Source organism: Rhinoderma darwinii, chromosome 3, assembly GCF_050947455.1.
Source record: "Rhinoderma darwinii isolate aRhiDar2 chromosome 3, aRhiDar2.hap1, whole genome shotgun sequence".
Lineage (NCBI taxonomy): Eukaryota > Metazoa > Chordata > Amphibia > Anura > Rhinodermatidae > Rhinoderma > Rhinoderma darwinii.
In genome coordinates, this window is record NC_134689.1 from 418,389,426 (window position 1) to 418,409,710 (window position 20,285).

The following is a 20,285-nucleotide window of genomic DNA, read 5'->3' on the forward strand; positions in this document are numbered from 1 at the left end:
ACCAATTTTTTCTGCTTTCAATACTTCAAGAACGGAGTGTTCACTTGCTGACTAATATATCCCCACCCCCCTTGTCAGGCGCCATCGTAACCAGATCATCAATGTTATTCACTGTACCGGTCAGTGGTTATAATGTTATGGCTGATCGGTCTATAATGCAGCAGGTTTCCCTACAGTCCTCAGTTAACACATCACGATATCACTATGATTTGCATCAAACGGCAAACTCAGGTCTGCTGCATTTGTACCACCCCGATCATAAATTTCAATGAGATATTTGCCCACTTCCGGCTGCCCAGATACACAAGTGGCGGAAGTTGAGGAAAGTGTTGAGCAAGGTGTTTGTTCTTTGTGGTTGTATTTGCTTCTAACAGTCCCTGTTTTTATATGTCCTGTAGGGGTCTGTGGTTGGACCCCCATTGGCTAAATGTTCTTTGGACCACAACTAGAGGCAGGGAACTAGAAGTACCTTCAGAGGTTCCCCCATGGATAACAGAAGACTCCCAGCAGAACCAAGATGGACATCAGTTTTTCTCAAATGGACACACAATGTGAACTGGGGTTAATCGCGAATCTGCAAAATCCCTAGAAGACTGCGTCCATAGTACCGCTGTGATGTTACCAAATATGCAACGCACAATATTAAATTCAGATTGCGGGATTGTCTGGAACTGGGAGGCATTTAATTTATACTATTCAGTAATTAATTCAAACCAGAGATCAAACACATTAATAACTCAGAAAACGTAAAGAACTTTAATGTGCGGCAAAGGCCATTTACGGGAATAAATACAAGTAAGGACTATACGGGACTGAGAACAGAGACGCTGGTCAAACCCATCTACAGGATAGAGCGATGAGGAGATGAAGATCTGCTGCTCTAACTGTCCAGACTCATGAGTAAAGCCGTTCCTCTCTTGATCCAGTGCTCCGGAGGTGATGATCCCGTCTTAAGATCCACGCCAATCACAAAGGAGGCTCGACCAGTGGACCCACACCGGATCGGGTAATAATAACAGGGGCACGAATACAGACCTGAGGAGAGAAAGGGTGTACAGAGGTGTATTTAGCACTTTTGCTGGGCATCCTCGGACTGAGGGCACTCACGTTGTAATTACAGGGGAGATGCCCTTTAAAGGGACTACACACGCGTTTCCAGTATTGTCTTATAAACTGGTTAAACCAATGGACCTAGATCTGGGATAAAAGTGTGTAAGCATGAGGAGCAGAAAGTGAGGAGTCAGCCATGATTTCTCCAGGAGAATTGCGTTACTATCTATTGGGTGTAAATATCCATGTCCCCACATAGGCCCCTCATGTACCTTTGCTGCTCTTCTTCTTGCTCTCTGTGGGTCTGAAGTGCACAGTCGGGAGAGGACACACAAGCTGCATTGGTTCTGCTTCCATTAGACAGGAGTTTTTCTTATCCCAGCCGGCACCTTCCAGGTACAAGCCGCGGATCCATACCCCGTCCTGAGGAACCAGATCTCATTAGTGTCATCTATCCTCCCCATGTTTGGGTGTAACACCTGTGTAGGTAGGCTGTAAAACTCACCTTTGGAGGATACACCAGGTTATTGTCATCTACTGTTGAGACGATGAATTCCCAGGACAGAGAATCTACGGACACCTGCAGAAGAGACAATGACCTTCACTTATAACCTGACGCAATTCTCTCAATGTGTTACATCTTCCACTGTCTGTATACCATTAGAGAAAAGGGTTCCGGGTCTTACATTATTTTGTCGGGCTGAACTCTGGAGTACGGCAGTCAAGAATCCTGTTGGAAATGTGAATGCTGAAAGCCAATATAGGACAGGTGGACGAGCAGTCTCTGCCCAGCGGGCAAACATCTCCACACGCAATGCCAGATCTCGCGTCCAGGCTGCCAGTGGTTTCAGCGACGGATATGCCTAATACCAGAAATCAAAATGTCCAATGTCCGTGACTAATACATCAATCAGTTATCCTGCCTTCACATCATCATCTCCTCATCCTGCCCTCACATCATCTCCTCATCCTGCCCTCACATCATCTCCTCATCCTGCCCTCACATCATCATCTCCTCATCCTGCCCTCACATCATCTCCTCATCCTGCCCTCACATCATCTTCTCATCCTGCCCTCACATCATCATCTCCTCATCCTGCCCTCACATCATCTCCTCATCCTGCCCTCACATCATCATCTCCTCATCCTGCCCTCACATCATCATCTCCTCATCCTGCCCTCACATCATCATCTCCTCATCCTGCCCTCACATCATCCCCTCATCTTGCCCTCACATCATCCCCTCATCTTGCCCTCACATTATCTCCTCATCCTGCCCTCACATCATCCCCTCATCTTGCCCTCACATCATCTCCTCATCCTGCCCTCACATCATCTCCTCATCCTGCCCTCACATCATCATCTCCTCATCCTGCCCTCACATCATCCCCTCATCTTGCCCTCACATCATCTCCTTATTCTGCCCTCACATCATCTCCTCATCCCGCCCTCACATCATCATCTCCTCATCCTATCCTCACATCATCATCTCCTCATCCTGCCGTCACATCACCCCCTCATCTTGCCCTCACATCATCATCTCCTCATCCTGCCCTCACATCATCATCTCCTCATCCTGCCCTCACATCATCATCTCCTCATCCTGCCCTCACATCATCATCTCCTCATCCTGCCCTCACATCATCATCTCCTCATCCTGCCCTCACATCATCATCTCCTCATCCTGCCCTCACATCGTCATCTCCTCATCCTGCCCTCACATCATCATCTCCTCATCCTGCCCTCACATCGTCATCTCCTCATCCTGCCCTCACATCATCATCTCCTCATCCTGCCCTCACATCATCATCTCCTCATCCTGCCCTCACATCATCATCTCCTCATCCTGCCCTCACATCGTCATCTCCTCATCCTGCCCTCACATCGTCATCTCCTCATCCTGCCCTCACATCGTCATCTCCTCATCCTGCCCTCACATCATCATCTCCTCATCCTGCCCTCACATCATCATCTCCTCATCCTGCCCTCACATCGTCATCTCCTCATCCTGCCCTCACATCGTCATCTCCTCATCCTGCCCTCACATTATCATCTCCTCATCCTGCCCTCACATTATCATCTCCTCATCCTGCCCTCACATCATCATCTCCTCATCCTGCCCTCACATCATCATCTCCTCATCCTGCCCTCACATCATCATCTCCTCATCCTGCCCTCACATCATCATCTCCTCATCCTGCCCTCACATCATCATCTCCTCATCCTGCCCTCACATCATCCCCTCATCCTGCCCTCACATCATCATCTCCTCATCCTGCCCTCACATTATCATCTCCTCCTCCTGCCCTCACATCATCATCTCTTCATCCTGCCCTCACATCATCTCCTCATCCTGCCCTCACATCATCATCTTCTCTTTCTGCCCTCACATTATCTCCCCATCTCCTCCTCCTGCCCTCACATCATCATCTCCTCACCCTTCCCTCACATCATCATCTCCTCATCCTACCCTTATATAATCTCAACCTGCGCTCACATCATCCCCATCTCCTCATCCTGCCCCCACATGATCACCATCTCCTCATCCTACCCTCACATCATCATCTACTCATCCTGCCCTCACATCATCATCTCCTCATCCTGCCCTCACATCATCATCTCCTCATCCTGCCCTCACATCATCATCATCTCTTCATCCTGCCCTCACATCATCATCTCCTCATCCTTCCCTCACATCATCATCTCTTCATCCTGCCCTCACATCCTCTCCTCTTCATCCTGCCCTCAAATCATCTCATCTCAACCTGCCCTCACATTATCATCTTCTCATCCTGCCCTCACATCATCATCATCTCTTCATCCTGCCCTCACATCATCTACTCATCCTGCCCTCACATCATCATCTCCTCATCCTGCCCTCACAACATCTCCTCATCCTGCCCTCACATCATCATCTCTTCATCCTGCCCTCACATCCTCTCCTCTTCATCCTGCCCTCACATCATCTCATCTCAACCTGCCCTCACATCCTCTCCTCATCCTGCCCTCACATCATCATCATCATCATCATCTCTTCATCCTGCCCTCACATCATCATCTCCTCATCCTGCCCTCACATCATCATCTCCTCATCCTGCCCTCACATCATCATCTCCTCATCCTGCCCTCACATAATCATCTCATCCTGCCCTCACATCATCATCATCTCATCCTGCCCTCACATCATCATCATCTCATCCTGCCCTCACATCATCATCTCCTCATCCTGCCCTCACATCATCATCATCTCCTCATCCTGCCCTCACATCATCTCCTCATCCTGCCCTCACATCATCATCTCCTCATCCTGCCTTCACATCATCTCCTCATCTTGCCCTCACATCATCATCTCATCCTGCCCTCACATCATCTCCTCTTCATCCTGCCCTCACATCATCATCTCCTCATCCTGCCCTCACATCATCATCTCCTCATCCTGCCCTCACATCATCATCTCCTCATCCTGCCCCCTCTCCTCATCCTGCCCTCACATCATCATCATCATCATCATCATCTCATCATCCTGCCCTCACATCATCATCTACTCAATCTACCCTCACATCATCATCTCCTCATCCTGCCCTCCCATCATCATCTCCTCATCCTGCCCCCACATGATCACCATCTCCTCATCCTGCCCCCACATGATCACCATCTCCTCATCCTACCCTCACATCATCATCTCCTCATCCTGCCCTCACATCATCATCTCCTCATCCTGCCCTCACATCATCATCATCTCCTCATCCTGCCCTCACATCATCATCATCTCCTCATCCTGCCCTCACATCATCATCTCCTCATCCTGCCCTCACATCATCATCATCTCCTCATCCTGCCCTCACATCATCATCTCCTCATCCTGCCCTCACATCATCATCTCCTCATCCTACCCTCACATAATCATCTCCTCATCCTGCCCTCACATCATCATCTCTTCATCCTGCCCTCACATCCTCTCCTCTTCATCCTGCCCTCACATCATCTCATCTCAACCTGCCCTCACATCCTCTCCTCATCCTGCCCTCACATCATCATCATCATCTCTTCATCCTGCCCTCACATCATCATCTACTCAATCTACCCTCACATCATCATCTCCTCATCCTGCCCTCCCATCATCATCTCCTCATCCTGCCCTTACATCATCATCTCCTCATCCTGCCCTCACATCATCATCTCCTCATCCTGCCCTCACATCATCATCTCTTCATCCTGCCCTCACATCATCATCTCCTCATCCTACCCTCACATAATCATCTCCTCATCCTGCCCTCACATCATCATCTCTTCATCCTGCCCTCACATCCTCTCCTCTTCATCCTGCCCTCACATCATCTCATCTCAACCTGCCCTCACATCCTCTCCTCATCCTGCCCTCACATCATCATCATCATCTCTTCATCCTGCCCTCACATCATCATCTACTCAATCTACCCTTACATCATCATCTCCTCATCCTGCCCTCCCATCATCATCCCCTCATCCTGCCCTTACATCATCATCTCCTCATGCTGCCCTCACATAATCTCCTCATCCTGCCCTCACATCATCATCTCATCCTGCCCTCACATCATCATCTCATCCTGCCCTCACATCATCATCACATCCTGCCCTCACATCATCATCATCTCCTCATCCTGCCCACACATCATCTCCTCATCCTGCCCTCACATCATCATCTCCTCATCCTGCCTTCACATCATCTCTTCATCCTGCCCTCACATCATCATCTCTTCATCCTGCCCTCACATCCTCTCCTCTTCATCCTGCCCTCACATCCTCTCCTCTTCATCCTGCCCTCACATCATCTCATCTCAACCTGCCCTCACATCCTGCCCTCACATAAACATCATCATCATCATCATCTCATCATCCTGCCCTCACATCATCATCTACTCAATCTACCCTCAAATCATCATCTCCTCATCCTGCCCTCACATCATCATCTCCTCATCCTGCCCTCACATCATCATCTCCTCATCCTGCCCTCACATCATCATCTCCTCATCCTGCCCTCACATCCTCTCCTCTTCATCCTGCCCTCACATCATCATCTCCTCATCCTGCCCTCACATCATCATCTCCTCATCCTGCCCTCACATCATCATCTCCTCATCCTGCCCTCACATCATCATCTCCTCATCCTGCCCTCACATCATCATCTCCTCATCCTGCCCTCACATCATCATCTCCTCATCCTGCCCTCACATCATCATCTCCTCATCCTGCCCTCACATCATCATCTCCTCATCCTGCCCTCACATCATCTCCTCATCCTGCCCTCACATCATCTCCTCATCCTGCCCTCACATCATCATCTCATCCTGCCCTCACATCATCATCTCATCCTGCCCTCACATCATCATCTCATCCTGCCCTCACATCATCTCCTCATCCTGCCCTCACATCATCATCTCCTCATCCTGCCCCACATCATCATCTCCTCATCCTGCCCTCACATCATCTCCTCATCTTGCCCTCACATCATCATCTCCTAATCCTGTCCTCACATAATCCCCTCATCCTGCCCTCACATCATCTCCTCATCCTGCCCTCACATCATCCTCTCCTCATCCTGCCCTCACATCATCCCCTCATCCTGCCCTCACATAATCTACTAATCCTGCCCTCACATCATCTCCTCATCCTGCCCTCACATCATCATCATCTCTTCATCCTGCCCTCACATCCTCTCCTCTTCATCCTGCCCTCACATCATCTCATCTCAACCTGCCCTCACATCCTCTCCTCATCCTGCCCTCACATCATCTCCTCATCCTGCCCTCACATCATCATCTCATCCTGCCCTCACATCATCTCATCCTGCCCTCACATCATCTCCTCATCCTGCCCTCACATCATCATCTCCTCATCCTGCCCTCACATCATCATCTCATCCTGCCCTCACATCATCATCTCATCCTGCCCTCACATCATCATCTCATCCTGCCCTCACATCATCATCTCATCCTGCCCTCACATCATCATCTCCTCATCCTGCCCCACATCATCATCTCCTCATCTTGCCCTCACATCATCTCCTCATCTTGCCCTCACATCATCATCTCCTAATCCTGCCCTCACATAATCCCCTCATCCTGCCCTAACATCATCCCCTCATCCTGCCCTCACATCATCATCTCCTCATCCTGCCCTCACATCATCATCTCATCATCCTGCCCTCACATTATCATCTCCTCCTCCTGCCCTCACATAATCATCTCTTCATCCTGCCCTCACATCATCTCCTCATCCTGCCCTCACATCATGCCCATCTCCTCATCCTGCCCTCACATCATCATCATCTTCTCTTTCTGCCCTCACATTATCTCCCCATCTCCTCCTCCTGCCCTCACATCATCATCTCCTCACCCTTCCCTCACATCATCATCTCCTCATCCTGCCCTCACATCATCTCCTCATCTTGCCCTCACATCATCTCCTCATCCTGCCCTCACATCATCATCTCCTCACCCTTCCCTCACATCATCATCTCATCCTGCCCTCACATCATCATCTCCTAATCCTGCCCTCACATAATCCCCTCATCCTGCCCTCACATCATCCCCTCATCCTGCCCTCACATTATCATCTCCTCCTCCTGCCCTCACATCATCATCTCTTCATCCTGCCCTCACATCATCATCTCTTCATCCTGCCCTCACATCATCTCCTCATCCTGCCCTCACATCATCATCTCCTCACCCTTCCCTCACATCATCATCTCCTCATCCTACCCTTATATAATCTCAACCTGCCCTCACATCATCCCCATCTCCTCATCCTGCCCCCACATGATCACCATCTCCTCATCCTGCCTACACATCATCATCTCCTCATCCTGCCCTCACATCATTTCTTCATCTTGCCCTCACATAATCTCCTTATCCTGCCCTCACATAATCTCCTTATCCTGCCCTCACAGCATCATCATCTCCTCATCCTGCCCTCACAGCATCATCATCTCCTCATCCTGCCCTCACATCATCCCAATCTCCTCATCCTGCCCTCACATCATCATCTTCTCTTTCTACCCTCACATTATCTCTCCATCTCCTCATCCTGCCCTGACATAATCATCTCCTCACCCTTCCCTCACATCATCATCTCCTCATCCTACCTTCACATCAACATCATCATCTCCTCACCCTTCCCTCACATCATCTCCTCACCCTTCCCTCACATCATCATCTCCTCATCCTGCCCTCACATCATCATCTCCTCATCCTGCCCTCACATCATCATCTCCTCATCCTACCTTCACATCAACATCATCATCTCCTCACCCTTCCCTCACATCATCATCTCCTCATCCTGCCCTCACATCATCCCCATCTCCTTATCCTGCCCCCACATGATAATCATCTCCTCATCCTGCCCTCACATCATCCCTATCTCTTCATCCTGCCCTCACATCATCTCCTCATCCTACGCACACATCATCATCTCTCCATTCTGCCCTCACATAATCTCCTTATCCTGCCCTCACATAATCTCCTTATCCTGCCCTCACAGCATCATCTCCTCCTCCTGCCCTCACAGCATCATCATTTCCTCATCCTGCCTTCACAGCATCATCATCTCCTCATCCTGCCCTCACATCATCATCATCATCATCATCTTCTCTTTCTGCCCTCACATTATCTCCCCATCTCCTCCTCCTGCCCTCACATCATCATCTCCTCATCCTGCCCTCACATCATCATCTCCTCATCCTGCCCTCACATCATCTCCTCATCCTGCCCTCACATCATCATCTCCTCATCCTGCCCTCACATCATCTCCTCATCCTGCCCTCACATCATCTCCTCATCCTGCCCTCACATCATCATCTTCTCTTTCTGCCCTCACATCATCTCCTCATCCTGCCCTCACATCATGATCTCCTCATCCTGCCCTCACATCATCATCTCCTCATCCTGCCCTCACATCATCATCATCTCCTCATCCTGCCCTCACATCCTCTCCTCTTCATCCTGCCCTCACATCCTCTCCTCTTCATCCTGCCCTCACATCATCTCATCTCAACCTGCCCTCACATCATCATGATCATCATCATCTCTTCATCCTGCCCTCACATCATCATCTACTGAATCTACCCTCACATCATCATCTCCTCATCCTGCCCTCACATCATCATCTCCTCATCCTGCCCTCACATCATCATCTCCTCATCCTGCTCTCACATCATCATCTCCTCATCCTGCCCTCACATCATCATCTCCTCATCCTGCCCTCACATCATCTCCTCATCCTGCCCTCACATCATCTCCTCATCCTGCCCTCACATCATCATCTCTTCCTGCCCTCACATCATCATCTCATCCTGCCCTCACATCATCTACTCATCCTGCCCTCACATCATCTCCTCATCCTGCCCTCACATCATCATCTCCTCATCCTGCCCTCACATCATCATCTCCTCATCCTGCCTTCACATCATCTCCTCATCTTGCCCTCACATCATCATCTCTTCATCCTGCCGTCACATCATCTCCTCATCTTGCCCTCACATCATCATCTCTTCATCCTGCCCTCACATCATCATCTCTTCATCCTGCCCTCACATCATCATCTCCTCATCCTGCCCTCACATCATCTCCTCATCCTGCCCTCACATCATCATCTCCTCATCCTGCCCTCACATCATCATCTCTTCATCCTGCCCTCACATCATCATCTCCTCATCCTGCCCTCACATCATCATCTCCTCATCCTGCCCTCACATCCTCTCCTCTTCATCCTACCCTCACATCATCATCTCCTCATCATCCTGCCCTCACATCCTCTCCTCTTCATCCTGCCCTCACATCATCATCTCCTCATCCTGCCCTCACATCCTCTCCTCTTCATCCTGCCCTCACATCATCTCATCTCAACCTGCCCTCACATCCTCTCCTCATCCTGCCTCACATCATCATCATCATCATCATGATCATCTCCTCATCCTGCCCTCACATCATCATCTCCTCATCCTGCCCTCACATCATCATCTCCTCATCCTGCCCTCACATCATCATCTCCTCATCCTGCCCTCACATCATCATCTCCTCATCCTGCCCTCACATCATCATCTCCTCATCCTGCCCTCACATCATCATCTCCTCATCTTGCCCTCACATCATCTCCTCATCCTGCCCTCACATCATCATCTCCTCATCCTACCCTCACATCATCATCTCCTCATCCTGCCCTCACATCATCATCTCCTCATCCTGCCCTCACATCATCATCTCCTCATCCTGCCCTCACATCATCATCTCCTCATCCTGCCCTCACATCATCATCTCCTCATCCTGCCCTCACATCATCATCTCCTCATCCTGCCCTCACATCATCATCTCCTCATCCTGCCCTCACATCATCATCTCCTCATCCTGCCCTCACATCATCATCTCCTCATCTTGCCCTCACATCATCTCCTCATCCTGCCCTCACATCATCATCTCCTCATCCTGCCCTCACATCATCATCTCCTCATCCTGCCCTCACATCATCTCCTCATCCTGCCCTCACATCATCATCTCCTCATCCTGCCCTCACATCATCATCTCCTCATCCTGCCCTCACATCATCATCTCCTCATCCTGCCCTCACATCATCATCTCCTCATCCTGCCCTCACATCATCATCTCCTCATCCTGCCCTCACATCATCATCTCCTCATCCTGCCCTCACATCATCTCCTCATCCTGCCCTCACATCATCATCTCCTCATCCTGCCCTCACATCATCATCTCCTCATCTTGCCCTCACATCATCTCCTCATCCTGCCCTCACATCATCTCCTCATCCTGCCCTCACATCATCATCTCCTCATCCTGCCCTCACATCATCATCTCATCCTGCCCTCACATCATCATCTCATCCTGCCCTCACATCATCATCTCATCCTGCCCTCACATCATCATCTCATCCTGCCCTCACATCATCATCTCCTCATCCTGCCCCACATCATCATCTCCTCATCTTGCCCTCACATCATCTCCTCATCTTGCCCTCACATCATCATCTCCTAATCCTGCCCTCACATAATCCCCTCATCCTGCCCTAACATCATCCCCTCATCCTGCCCTCACATCATCATCTCCTCATCCTGCCCTCACATCATCATCTCATCATCCTGCCCTCACATTATCATCTCCTCCTCCTGCCCTCACATAATCATCTCTTCATCCTGCCCTCACATCATCTCCTCATCCTGCCCTCACATCATGCCCATCTCCTCATCCTGCCCTCACATCATCATCATCTTCTCTTTCTGCCCTCACATTATCTCCCCATCTCCTCCTCCTGCCCTCACATCATCATCTCCTCACCCTTCCCTCACATCATCATCTCCTCATCCTGCCCTCACATCATCTCCTCATCTTGCCCTCACATCATCTCCTCATCCTGCCCTCACATCATCATCTCCTCACCCTTCCCTCACATCATCATCTCATCCTGCCCTCACATCATCATCTCCTAATCCTGCCCTCACATAATCCCCTCATCCTGCCCTCACATCATCCCCTCATCCTGCCCTCACATTATCATCTCCTCCTCCTGCCCTCACATCATCATCTCTTCATCCTGCCCTCACATCATCATCTCTTCATCCTGCCCTCACATCATCTCCTCATCCTGCCCTCACATCATCATCTCCTCACCCTTCCCTCACATCATCATCTCCTCATCCTACCCTTATATAATCTCAACCTGCCCTCACATCATCCCCATCTCCTCATCCTGCCCCCACATGATCACCATCTCCTCATCCTGCCTACACATCATCATCTCCTCATCCTGCCCTCACATCATTTCTTCATCTTGCCCTCACATAATCTCCTTATCCTGCCCTCACATAATCTCCTTATCCTGCCCTCACAGCATCATCATCTCCTCATCCTGCCCTCACAGCATCATCATCTCCTCATCCTGCCCTCACATCATCCCAATCTCCTCATCCTGCCCTCACATCATCATCTTCTCTTTCTACCCTCACATTATCTCTCCATCTCCTCATCCTGCCCTGACATAATCATCTCCTCACCCTTCCCTCACATCATCATCTCCTCATCCTACCTTCACATCAACATCATCATCTCCTCACCCTTCCCTCACATCATCTCCTCACCCTTCCCTCACATCATCATCTCCTCATCCTGCCCTCACATCATCATCTCCTCATCCTGCCCTCACATCATCATCTCCTCATCCTACCTTCACATCAACATCATCATCTCCTCACCCTTCCCTCACATCATCATCTCCTCATCCTGCCCTCACATCATCCCCATCTCCTTATCCTGCCCCCACATGATAATCATCTCCTCATCCTGCCCTCACATCATCCCTATCTCTTCATCCTGCCCTCACATCATCTCCTCATCCTACGCACACATCATCATCTCTCCATTCTGCCCTCACATAATCTCCTTATCCTGCCCTCACATAATCTCCTTATCCTGCCCTCACAGCATCATCTCCTCCTCCTGCCCTCACAGCATCATCATTTCCTCATCCTGCCTTCACAGCATCATCATCTCCTCATCCTGCCCTCACATCATCATCATCATCATCATCATCTTCTCTTTCTGCCCTCACATTATCTCCCCATCTCCTCCTCCTGCCCTCACATCATCATCTCCTCATCCTGCCCTCACATCATCATCTCCTCATCCTGCCCTCACATCATCTCCTCATCCTGCCCTCACATCATCATCTCCTCATCCTGCCCTCACATCATCTCCTCATCCTGCCCTCACATCATCTCCTCATCCTGCCCTCACATCATCATCTTCTCTTTCTGCCCTCACATCATCTCCTCATCCTGCCCTCACATCATGATCTCCTCATCCTGCCCTCACATCATCATCTCCTCATCCTGCCCTCACATCATCATCATCTCCTCATCCTGCCCTCACATCCTCTCCTCTTCATCCTGCCCTCACATCCTCTCCTCTTCATCCTGCCCTCACATCATCTCATCTCAACCTGCCCTCACATCATCATGATCATCATCATCTCTTCATCCTGCCCTCACATCATCATCTACTGAATCTACCCTCACATCATCATCTCCTCATCCTGCCCTCACATCATCATCTCCTCATCCTGCCCTCACATCATCATCTCCTCATCCTGCTCTCACATCATCATCTCCTCATCCTGCCCTCACATCATCATCTCCTCATCCTGCCCTCACATCATCTCCTCATCCTGCCCTCACATCATCTCCTCATCCTGCCCTCACATCATCATCTCTTCCTGCCCTCACATCATCATCTCATCCTGCCCTCACATCATCTACTCATCCTGCCCTCACATCATCTCCTCATCCTGCCCTCACATCATCATCTCCTCATCCTGCCCTCACATCATCATCTCCTCATCCTGCCTTCACATCATCTCCTCATCTTGCCCTCACATCATCATCTCTTCATCCTGCCGTCACATCATCTCCTCATCTTGCCCTCACATCATCATCTCTTCATCCTGCCCTCACATCATCATCTCTTCATCCTGCCCTCACATCATCATCTCCTCATCCTGCCCTCACATCATCTCCTCATCCTGCCCTCACATCATCATCTCCTCATCCTGCCCTCACATCATCATCTCTTCATCCTGCCCTCACATCATCATCTCCTCATCCTGCCCTCACATCATCATCTCCTCATCCTGCCCTCACATCCTCTCCTCTTCATCCTACCCTCACATCATCATCTCCTCATCATCCTGCCCTCACATCCTCTCCTCTTCATCCTGCCCTCACATCATCATCTCCTCATCCTGCCCTCACATCCTCTCCTCTTCATCCTGCCCTCACATCATCTCATCTCAACCTGCCCTCACATCCTCTCCTCATCCTGCCTCACATCATCATCATCATCATCATGATCATCTCCTCATCCTGCCCTCACATCATCATCTCCTCATCCTGCCCTCACATCATCATCTCCTCATCCTGCCCTCACATCATCATCTCCTCATCCTGCCCTCACATCATCATCTCCTCATCCTGCCCTCACATCATCATCTCCTCATCCTGCCCTCACATCATCATCTCCTCATCTTGCCCTCACATCATCTCCTCATCCTGCCCTCACATCATCATCTCCTCATCCTACCCTCACATCATCATCTCCTCATCCTGCCCTCACATCATCATCTCCTCATCCTGCCCTCACATCATCATCTCCTCATCCTGCCCTCACATCATCATCTCCTCATCCTGCCCTCACATCATCATCTCCTCATCCTGCCCTCACATCATCATCTCCTCATCCTGCCCTCACATCATCATCTCCTCATCCTGCCCTCACATCATCATCTCCTCATCCTGCCCTCACATCATCATCTCCTCATCTTGCCCTCACATCATCTCCTCATCCTGCCCTCACATCATCATCTCCTCATCCTGCCCTCACATCATCATCTCCTCATCCTGCCCTCACATCATCTCCTCATCCTGCCCTCACATCATCATCTCCTCATCCTGCCCTCACATCATCATCTCCTCATCCTGCCCTCACATCATCATCTCCTCATCCTGCCCTCACATCATCATCTCCTCATCCTGCCCTCACATCATCATCTCCTCATCCTGCCCTCACATCATCATCTCCTCATCCTGCCCTCACATCATCTCCTCATCCTGCCCTCACATCATCATCTCCTCATCCTGCCCTCACATCATCATCTCCTCATCTTGCCCTCACATCATCTCCTCATCCTGCCCTCACATCATCTCCTCATCCTGCCATCACATCATCTCCTCATCCTGCCCTCACATCTTCAGCTCTTCATTCTGCCCTCACTATATTTCTCCTTATCACCTTACCTTCTCCCAGAGTGGGGGTACACGTGCGTCATGAATGCAGGTGAATATCTCCTCCAGCTCTGTAGACATGACCACCAAGCCTTGAATGCCACTCTCCAGGTCTTGCAGAGAAGACCTAAAGAAAATGGAAAAAAAAAAATTATGAATTACTGGCGGTTCCCATGGGACCTGTGGACATGGGCGGGACTGAACTCAGACGTACCACACAAGTTTGTGAAACGGCACAGTTCTCTCCTTCACGACAACAATGGCAACACCAGCAAACAATGCATGGGGGGTATTATTCCCCTTTTTCTAGGAATATATTGGGGCAAACATATACAGGACACCTGTTACCACAATGTGCAGGTACACCCCTGACCAAGCACCACAGTTTACTAAAGAACTTTGTTCTTCCCATTTACGCCAGACAGACCTGATTGTGCTCAGCAAAGTGTTGTATCTCTGGATCTCTTGTAACAGGACGACATTGAGAGGGTTCGGATCATCGCTCAGCATTTTCTGTGTTCCCACATAATCGATTTCTTGTGGTATCTTCTGCCGAACATCGTTTAATATCTCCAAGACCTGAGTAGGGAAGGTTGAGTTGCAGGTTAATGTATAGGAACGAAAAGTGGGAAAAAAACCAAACTCACGTCAGTGCTTTCCCGGGTGATCGGTACCTTGTCTTCACGACTTTGTCCTCCAGACACGCTCTGAGTGACCTGCGGCTGCAGAGAAAGCAACGTGTCAAACAGCGTCCGCGCCTCAGTGATCTGACTGGCAATATCTGCATTGGGGTGCTGTCCAAAGGCCTCAGGATGATCCACAATGGGTAGCAAGCCAATAAACTCCTTGTAGGATGCCAATGGCCCATCTCGAGGGATGTAATAAGTGTCCAATGTGGAGAGTCTTAGGAGATAATATATAGAACAGATATAAACAACTACATATATACCCACAGTACAGCAGAGTGTTTAAGTGTAGCTCTTCAGTTACCTGTAGAATGGGGTGGTAAGAGTCGGTTCACAGAAATAATCATTAATATAGGTTCCTAGAAGTCGTCGGTCCCAGTCGTCCGTCACGTGACCGCCATAATTGACACCGGCAATCAGATACTTCAGAGCCTCCCATGGTGTCTCCTCGTACTCATCGAGATATAAACTGAGCAGGTTCTCCGATACCTATAGAAGAAAGAAGGTCCATCCATATTGGCGCACACCGCTAATGCCTGCATTACTAATATTGGTTTTTGAGCACAACTCCTAAAGCTCCTATCTGAGCGCTTTACTAAAATATTCTTCAAGGGGGCGCCAATGATGGAGCTTAATTTATAATCTTATCGTCCAGGGCATCCTGGGTAATTTTATTTTTGTAGGTTTTAAGTGGAGTAATTGGTGTCCAAGCATCATGGTCGCTATCTAGAACTTTTCAAATAATGTCCTCACCTCGAAGTCGGAGTCGTTGAAGCCGTACACGATGTTCCAGCCGAGCTGGAGGAATTTCCTGCGCTCCAGGAGGACGCTGTGGAAGAAGCAGAGAGAGAAGAGCAGGCGGCGGTAACTGGATGTCTTGCTGCAGCGGGAGAACTGAGGCTCGGTGATCAGCTGGTACAGGCGTTTCAGGTTGGCACGCAGACCCTGAAGGATAATGATGTACATAGATATCGTAAGAGACAGCAACACACGTATGAATCACTTCCTGCTCTGCCCGTCTACTAGAACTGCCCCCCATCACATCTTACCTTGGGGGGCTCAGTGGTCATCTTAATGCTGGCTTGGAGTATGGAGATGGGGAAGTCTGGATGGGGGCTGGAGCTCAGCCACAGTCTGAAGTTGGGGTGCGGGTCCTCCACCTGCAACTGCTCCACCAACTTATCCAGTTGTGGCATCCATGATAGTGACAGGTGACAATTGGCTAAGAAAACCCAGTGCCCTGAAAAGTAAGAAGGGTAAATTCAGACTTTTACAAGGGCAAACCCAAGCCAAGGGGGAGAAGGGCACATAGCCCTAATATATGGAAGCAGGGGGCAGAAATGTTACTCCAAATGTCACAAGCCTCAAAGAGAAGATCGCTGACCTGCGGTAACCAAGCACGTGATCGACATCTGCAATTTGATTGGATGATAATAATAATAATATTCTTCTAGAAATGTAACAGGATTACAGTCAGAATGGATAATCAGAGGCAAGAGTAGCAACTTGTAGCCATTTAGTGGAGATATGGACACCCTCCTGCCGCTTTAACTTTTTGAACTATTACAAGGTAACGCGCAGCAATTACTGGAAGCGAGCGTAATACGACTTCGAGTGACCAAGTCACTGCGCACCCTGATCTACTGGTCTTCTAATTAGATCTTCTGGGTGAGGTCAGAACATGGACGTCCTCCGTCACGCCTGGTCAGGAGTCTAACACGAATGTAGCAATCGCTGGCGTTTACCATCCTTGACTCCTTCCTTGATCATGCGGGTGGCGATCGGAGCCTGGCCCTGTCCTAGAGAGAGTGCGTGGAAATGCTGGGACATGCGGCACTGCTCTGCCAGCTGAAGGAGGGCGCCGGTGGGATCCACCCCCGAAGAGAGGACAAAAACCAAGGGAGAGCGAGGAAGAGAGTCCTCAACTACCTGCAGAAGAGACGAGACTGAGTAACGGGAAAGTGTGAGAGAGGAGAACGTGGGCACTTTATGGGTATGAAAGAGGAGACCATTGTATGTAGAGTATATGACAGAGACCAGGGAGCGGATACTCGTCATACACTGCTCCTCACCGCACGCATGTCCAGCACAGGAGGCTCTGTAAACTTTGACCCTAGATTGTTGATGATGAAGGCCGTCACGCAGAACGCCACTCGGTCTTGCCGCAGGGATCGGACAATCAGCATCCTCTGCACCTCGCTGGAGGCGTTCTCCCATTCACCTGCGACAATACAGTGAGGATTAACAGGTACAAAGTGTAAGTCTATGGACTTATATATATGACATTGTTACTAACCCCCTGATTTACAGGCTGATAAAGCTACACTTTTACCCATACGTCATCTATACCTGGCAGACAGGCGGTCTCGGGCTCGGGGCTGGTATACCACTGGTGCCAGTCTCGTGGATACTGCTCAAACGAGTTCATAATGTCATGGAAGTTTGCCAGCTTGTCCAGCTCTGTTATATTATCCCAGTTGGCATCAGAAAGCCAACCTGGGCAGGGATTGTCCATCTGCTCTTCTCGGTCCAGGACCTGTGATGGTGAGAGGGGGGTCAGCCACTGTCACACTGGATCTCAGAGTCTATTTTCTACAATATTCAGTCCATTCATTTTCAGGGATCATGTACACAGGGCACCACGACCCACGTTGTGCGCAGGTCGCAGCGTAGGTCAGTCTTCCATTGTCCAATGGGAACCCCTTCAAGGGGTTGCATGAAATTACAAAAGAGGGTCTGCTTTTTTTTTTCCCAGAAACAGCGCCACCCCTTGAGCTGTGTCTGGTGTTGCAGCTCCTTCCTATTCGAGTGAATGGAGACCAGATTCAATACCAGACGTGATGAATGGAAAAAAGTAGACTCATTAAGGGGTGAGGGTCAGCACCGATCAGCTGCTCCGGCTTTCAAGAATTAAAAAAAGGTTTTGCCACAATCTTTTGCAGTCCAAAGTGGAGCTACACCTAAAGGGTTTTTTCCCATAAATGACATTTATCATATATTCACTGGATAGCTGCAGTCCCCATTGCTGGACCCCCAACAGATCACTAGAATGAAGGTCCCGACCACAATGAGGAGGAGGGAGTGGCGGTTGAGCACGCTGCCACTCCATTCATAGTCTATAGGACTGACGAAAACAGTTCAGTTTGGTACTTAGCTGTTTCCATCAACCCCATACACCTTATATGGAGCGGCAGCGTGCTCAACCGCCACTCCCTCCTCCTCACCAGAATGATGGATTCAGGACCCCCGTTCTAGTGATTGGTGGGACCCCCAGTGATCAGACATTTATCACCTATCCTCACCACTCCGCCGCGCAGGAAGAAGTTATATTCATCCATGTTGAGCTTTCCTGCAACCTCTAAGATCTTGGCGCACATCTGGAAACTGAAAAGGAGCTTATGCCTTTCGAAGAGGGCACGGCAGGTGTACCTGTGGGGGGAGGGGGAGAATCGGCTTTGAGAAATGTTATACTTCCAGTACTGGCGTGAAAACCTCAGTGCAGAAGATAGCCGGTAATAAGACGTTCATCAAAGACTTGGGCAAAGTGGTCTCAAGATGGCTAAAGATGGGAGTGAAACCTATAAGTAGAGCTGTGGTTGGTTCAGAGCTCAGATAACCAATAGCGGGGAATCAAATACTGGAGAGTATAATGTATAGAACATGTACAATGCTGAGAAACTTAGGAACTAGCTGGCTATACATCATGTGTTACTCCAGTCACACCTAAAGCTGCATTAGCAATACCACTAGTTTCCTGTTAGCTCTCAGACTGTAGGACTTCACCTCTGCCTGCTGGTTCAGTGTCTGCACACAGCATGCTGCATTGTATGGGCAATATATTATGGAACAGTGATGGGTCCCAGCCACCATCTTCCTTGCCCTGTCAGCCCAGCCCTTTTTCTCAATGTAAGAATAATTGCCGGTGTATGTGTATAGTCCCTCTATAGGGGTTCAGTTACCTGTAGACTGCATAGGTGTGATACTCATTGAGGTTGGTTATCCGCTCCTCCAGGTTGGCGCTGCGCTTGCTCTTGTCAATACTCAGATGGAAGAGGTCGATATAGGAATCCAGGGAGAACTGATACATGGGATCAATACGTCCAAGGTCATTTAAGACAAAGAAGAGGAGTGAAGCTCGCTGGGCACAGGGGCGGTATGCCTAAGGAGACGGGAAGACATCGGACTACTCACACAATGACATAGGGCATTGTCTACAATGTAGGAAAAAGACCCTGGAAGCAGATGTGAAGAGATGTCTGGGCAGGGGTCACCCCTCACCTCTCTAGCCAAGTCAATCTTCTCTTCGGTCTCCTCGCTGGTCTCCAGCTGCTCGCTCACTTCGGTGGCCGTCACTTTGGATGTCTGTAAGGTGTTCACCAGCTGCACGTCATCCAGAAGGGAACCAGTGGCCTCGTTCAGGAGTCTAAGAGAATCAAAGACCATAAAACAATGGTCAGAATAAAAGGTCATGGCAGTGGTGTAGCTAGCGCGGGGGGTGGGGGGCATTGGCATGAGATGGTGTGGCCTGCCGAGATGGTGGGGTCCGCCTCTCCGCCGCCACCACCATGAAGCCTGCATGTGAGGAGAGGGTGAGCAAGCACCCCACCCTGATGGATCAAGTTATATAGTTAATGTTTATATACAGGGATAATGGCAGGTATATACAGGGAGGATGGGGGTTAATACAGGGATGATGGCTTGACTACCCATCATCCCTGTATATAACCCCC

The 20,285-nt window shown here is 49.8% G+C and overlaps 1 protein-coding gene across 2 annotated transcripts in view; it reads right to left on the reverse strand.

Moving 5' to 3' along the window:
• Nucleotides 1-733: 733 nt before the first annotated feature.
• The window catches only part of DNAH2 (dynein axonemal heavy chain 2), a 131,306-nt gene continuing 111,754 nt past the window's right edge, over nt 734-20,285 (reverse strand). For both annotated transcript variants that reach the window (XM_075859259.1, XM_075859260.1), the window contains 16 exons: nt 19,834-19,978; nt 19,515-19,714; nt 18,858-18,984; nt 17,905-18,091; nt 17,628-17,776; nt 17,301-17,484; nt 16,605-16,795; nt 16,309-16,500; nt 15,860-16,044; nt 15,544-15,772; nt 15,297-15,448; nt 14,882-14,996; nt 1,737-1,913; nt 1,556-1,630; nt 1,323-1,473; nt 734-1,035 (listed from right to left, as the gene is read on the reverse strand). In XM_075859259.1, coding sequence (XP_075715374.1) covers nt 881-1,035; nt 1,323-1,473; nt 1,556-1,630; nt 1,737-1,913; nt 14,882-14,996; nt 15,297-15,448; nt 15,544-15,772; nt 15,860-16,044; nt 16,309-16,500; nt 16,605-16,795; nt 17,301-17,484; nt 17,628-17,776; nt 17,905-18,091; nt 18,858-18,984; nt 19,515-19,714; nt 19,834-19,978 — 2,614 coding nt within the window. In that variant the 3' untranslated portion in view covers nt 734-880. The remainder of the gene's footprint in view (nt 1,036-1,322; nt 1,474-1,555; nt 1,631-1,736; nt 1,914-14,881; nt 14,997-15,296; nt 15,449-15,543; nt 15,773-15,859; nt 16,045-16,308; nt 16,501-16,604; nt 16,796-17,300; nt 17,485-17,627; nt 17,777-17,904; nt 18,092-18,857; nt 18,985-19,514; nt 19,715-19,833; nt 19,979-20,285) is intronic.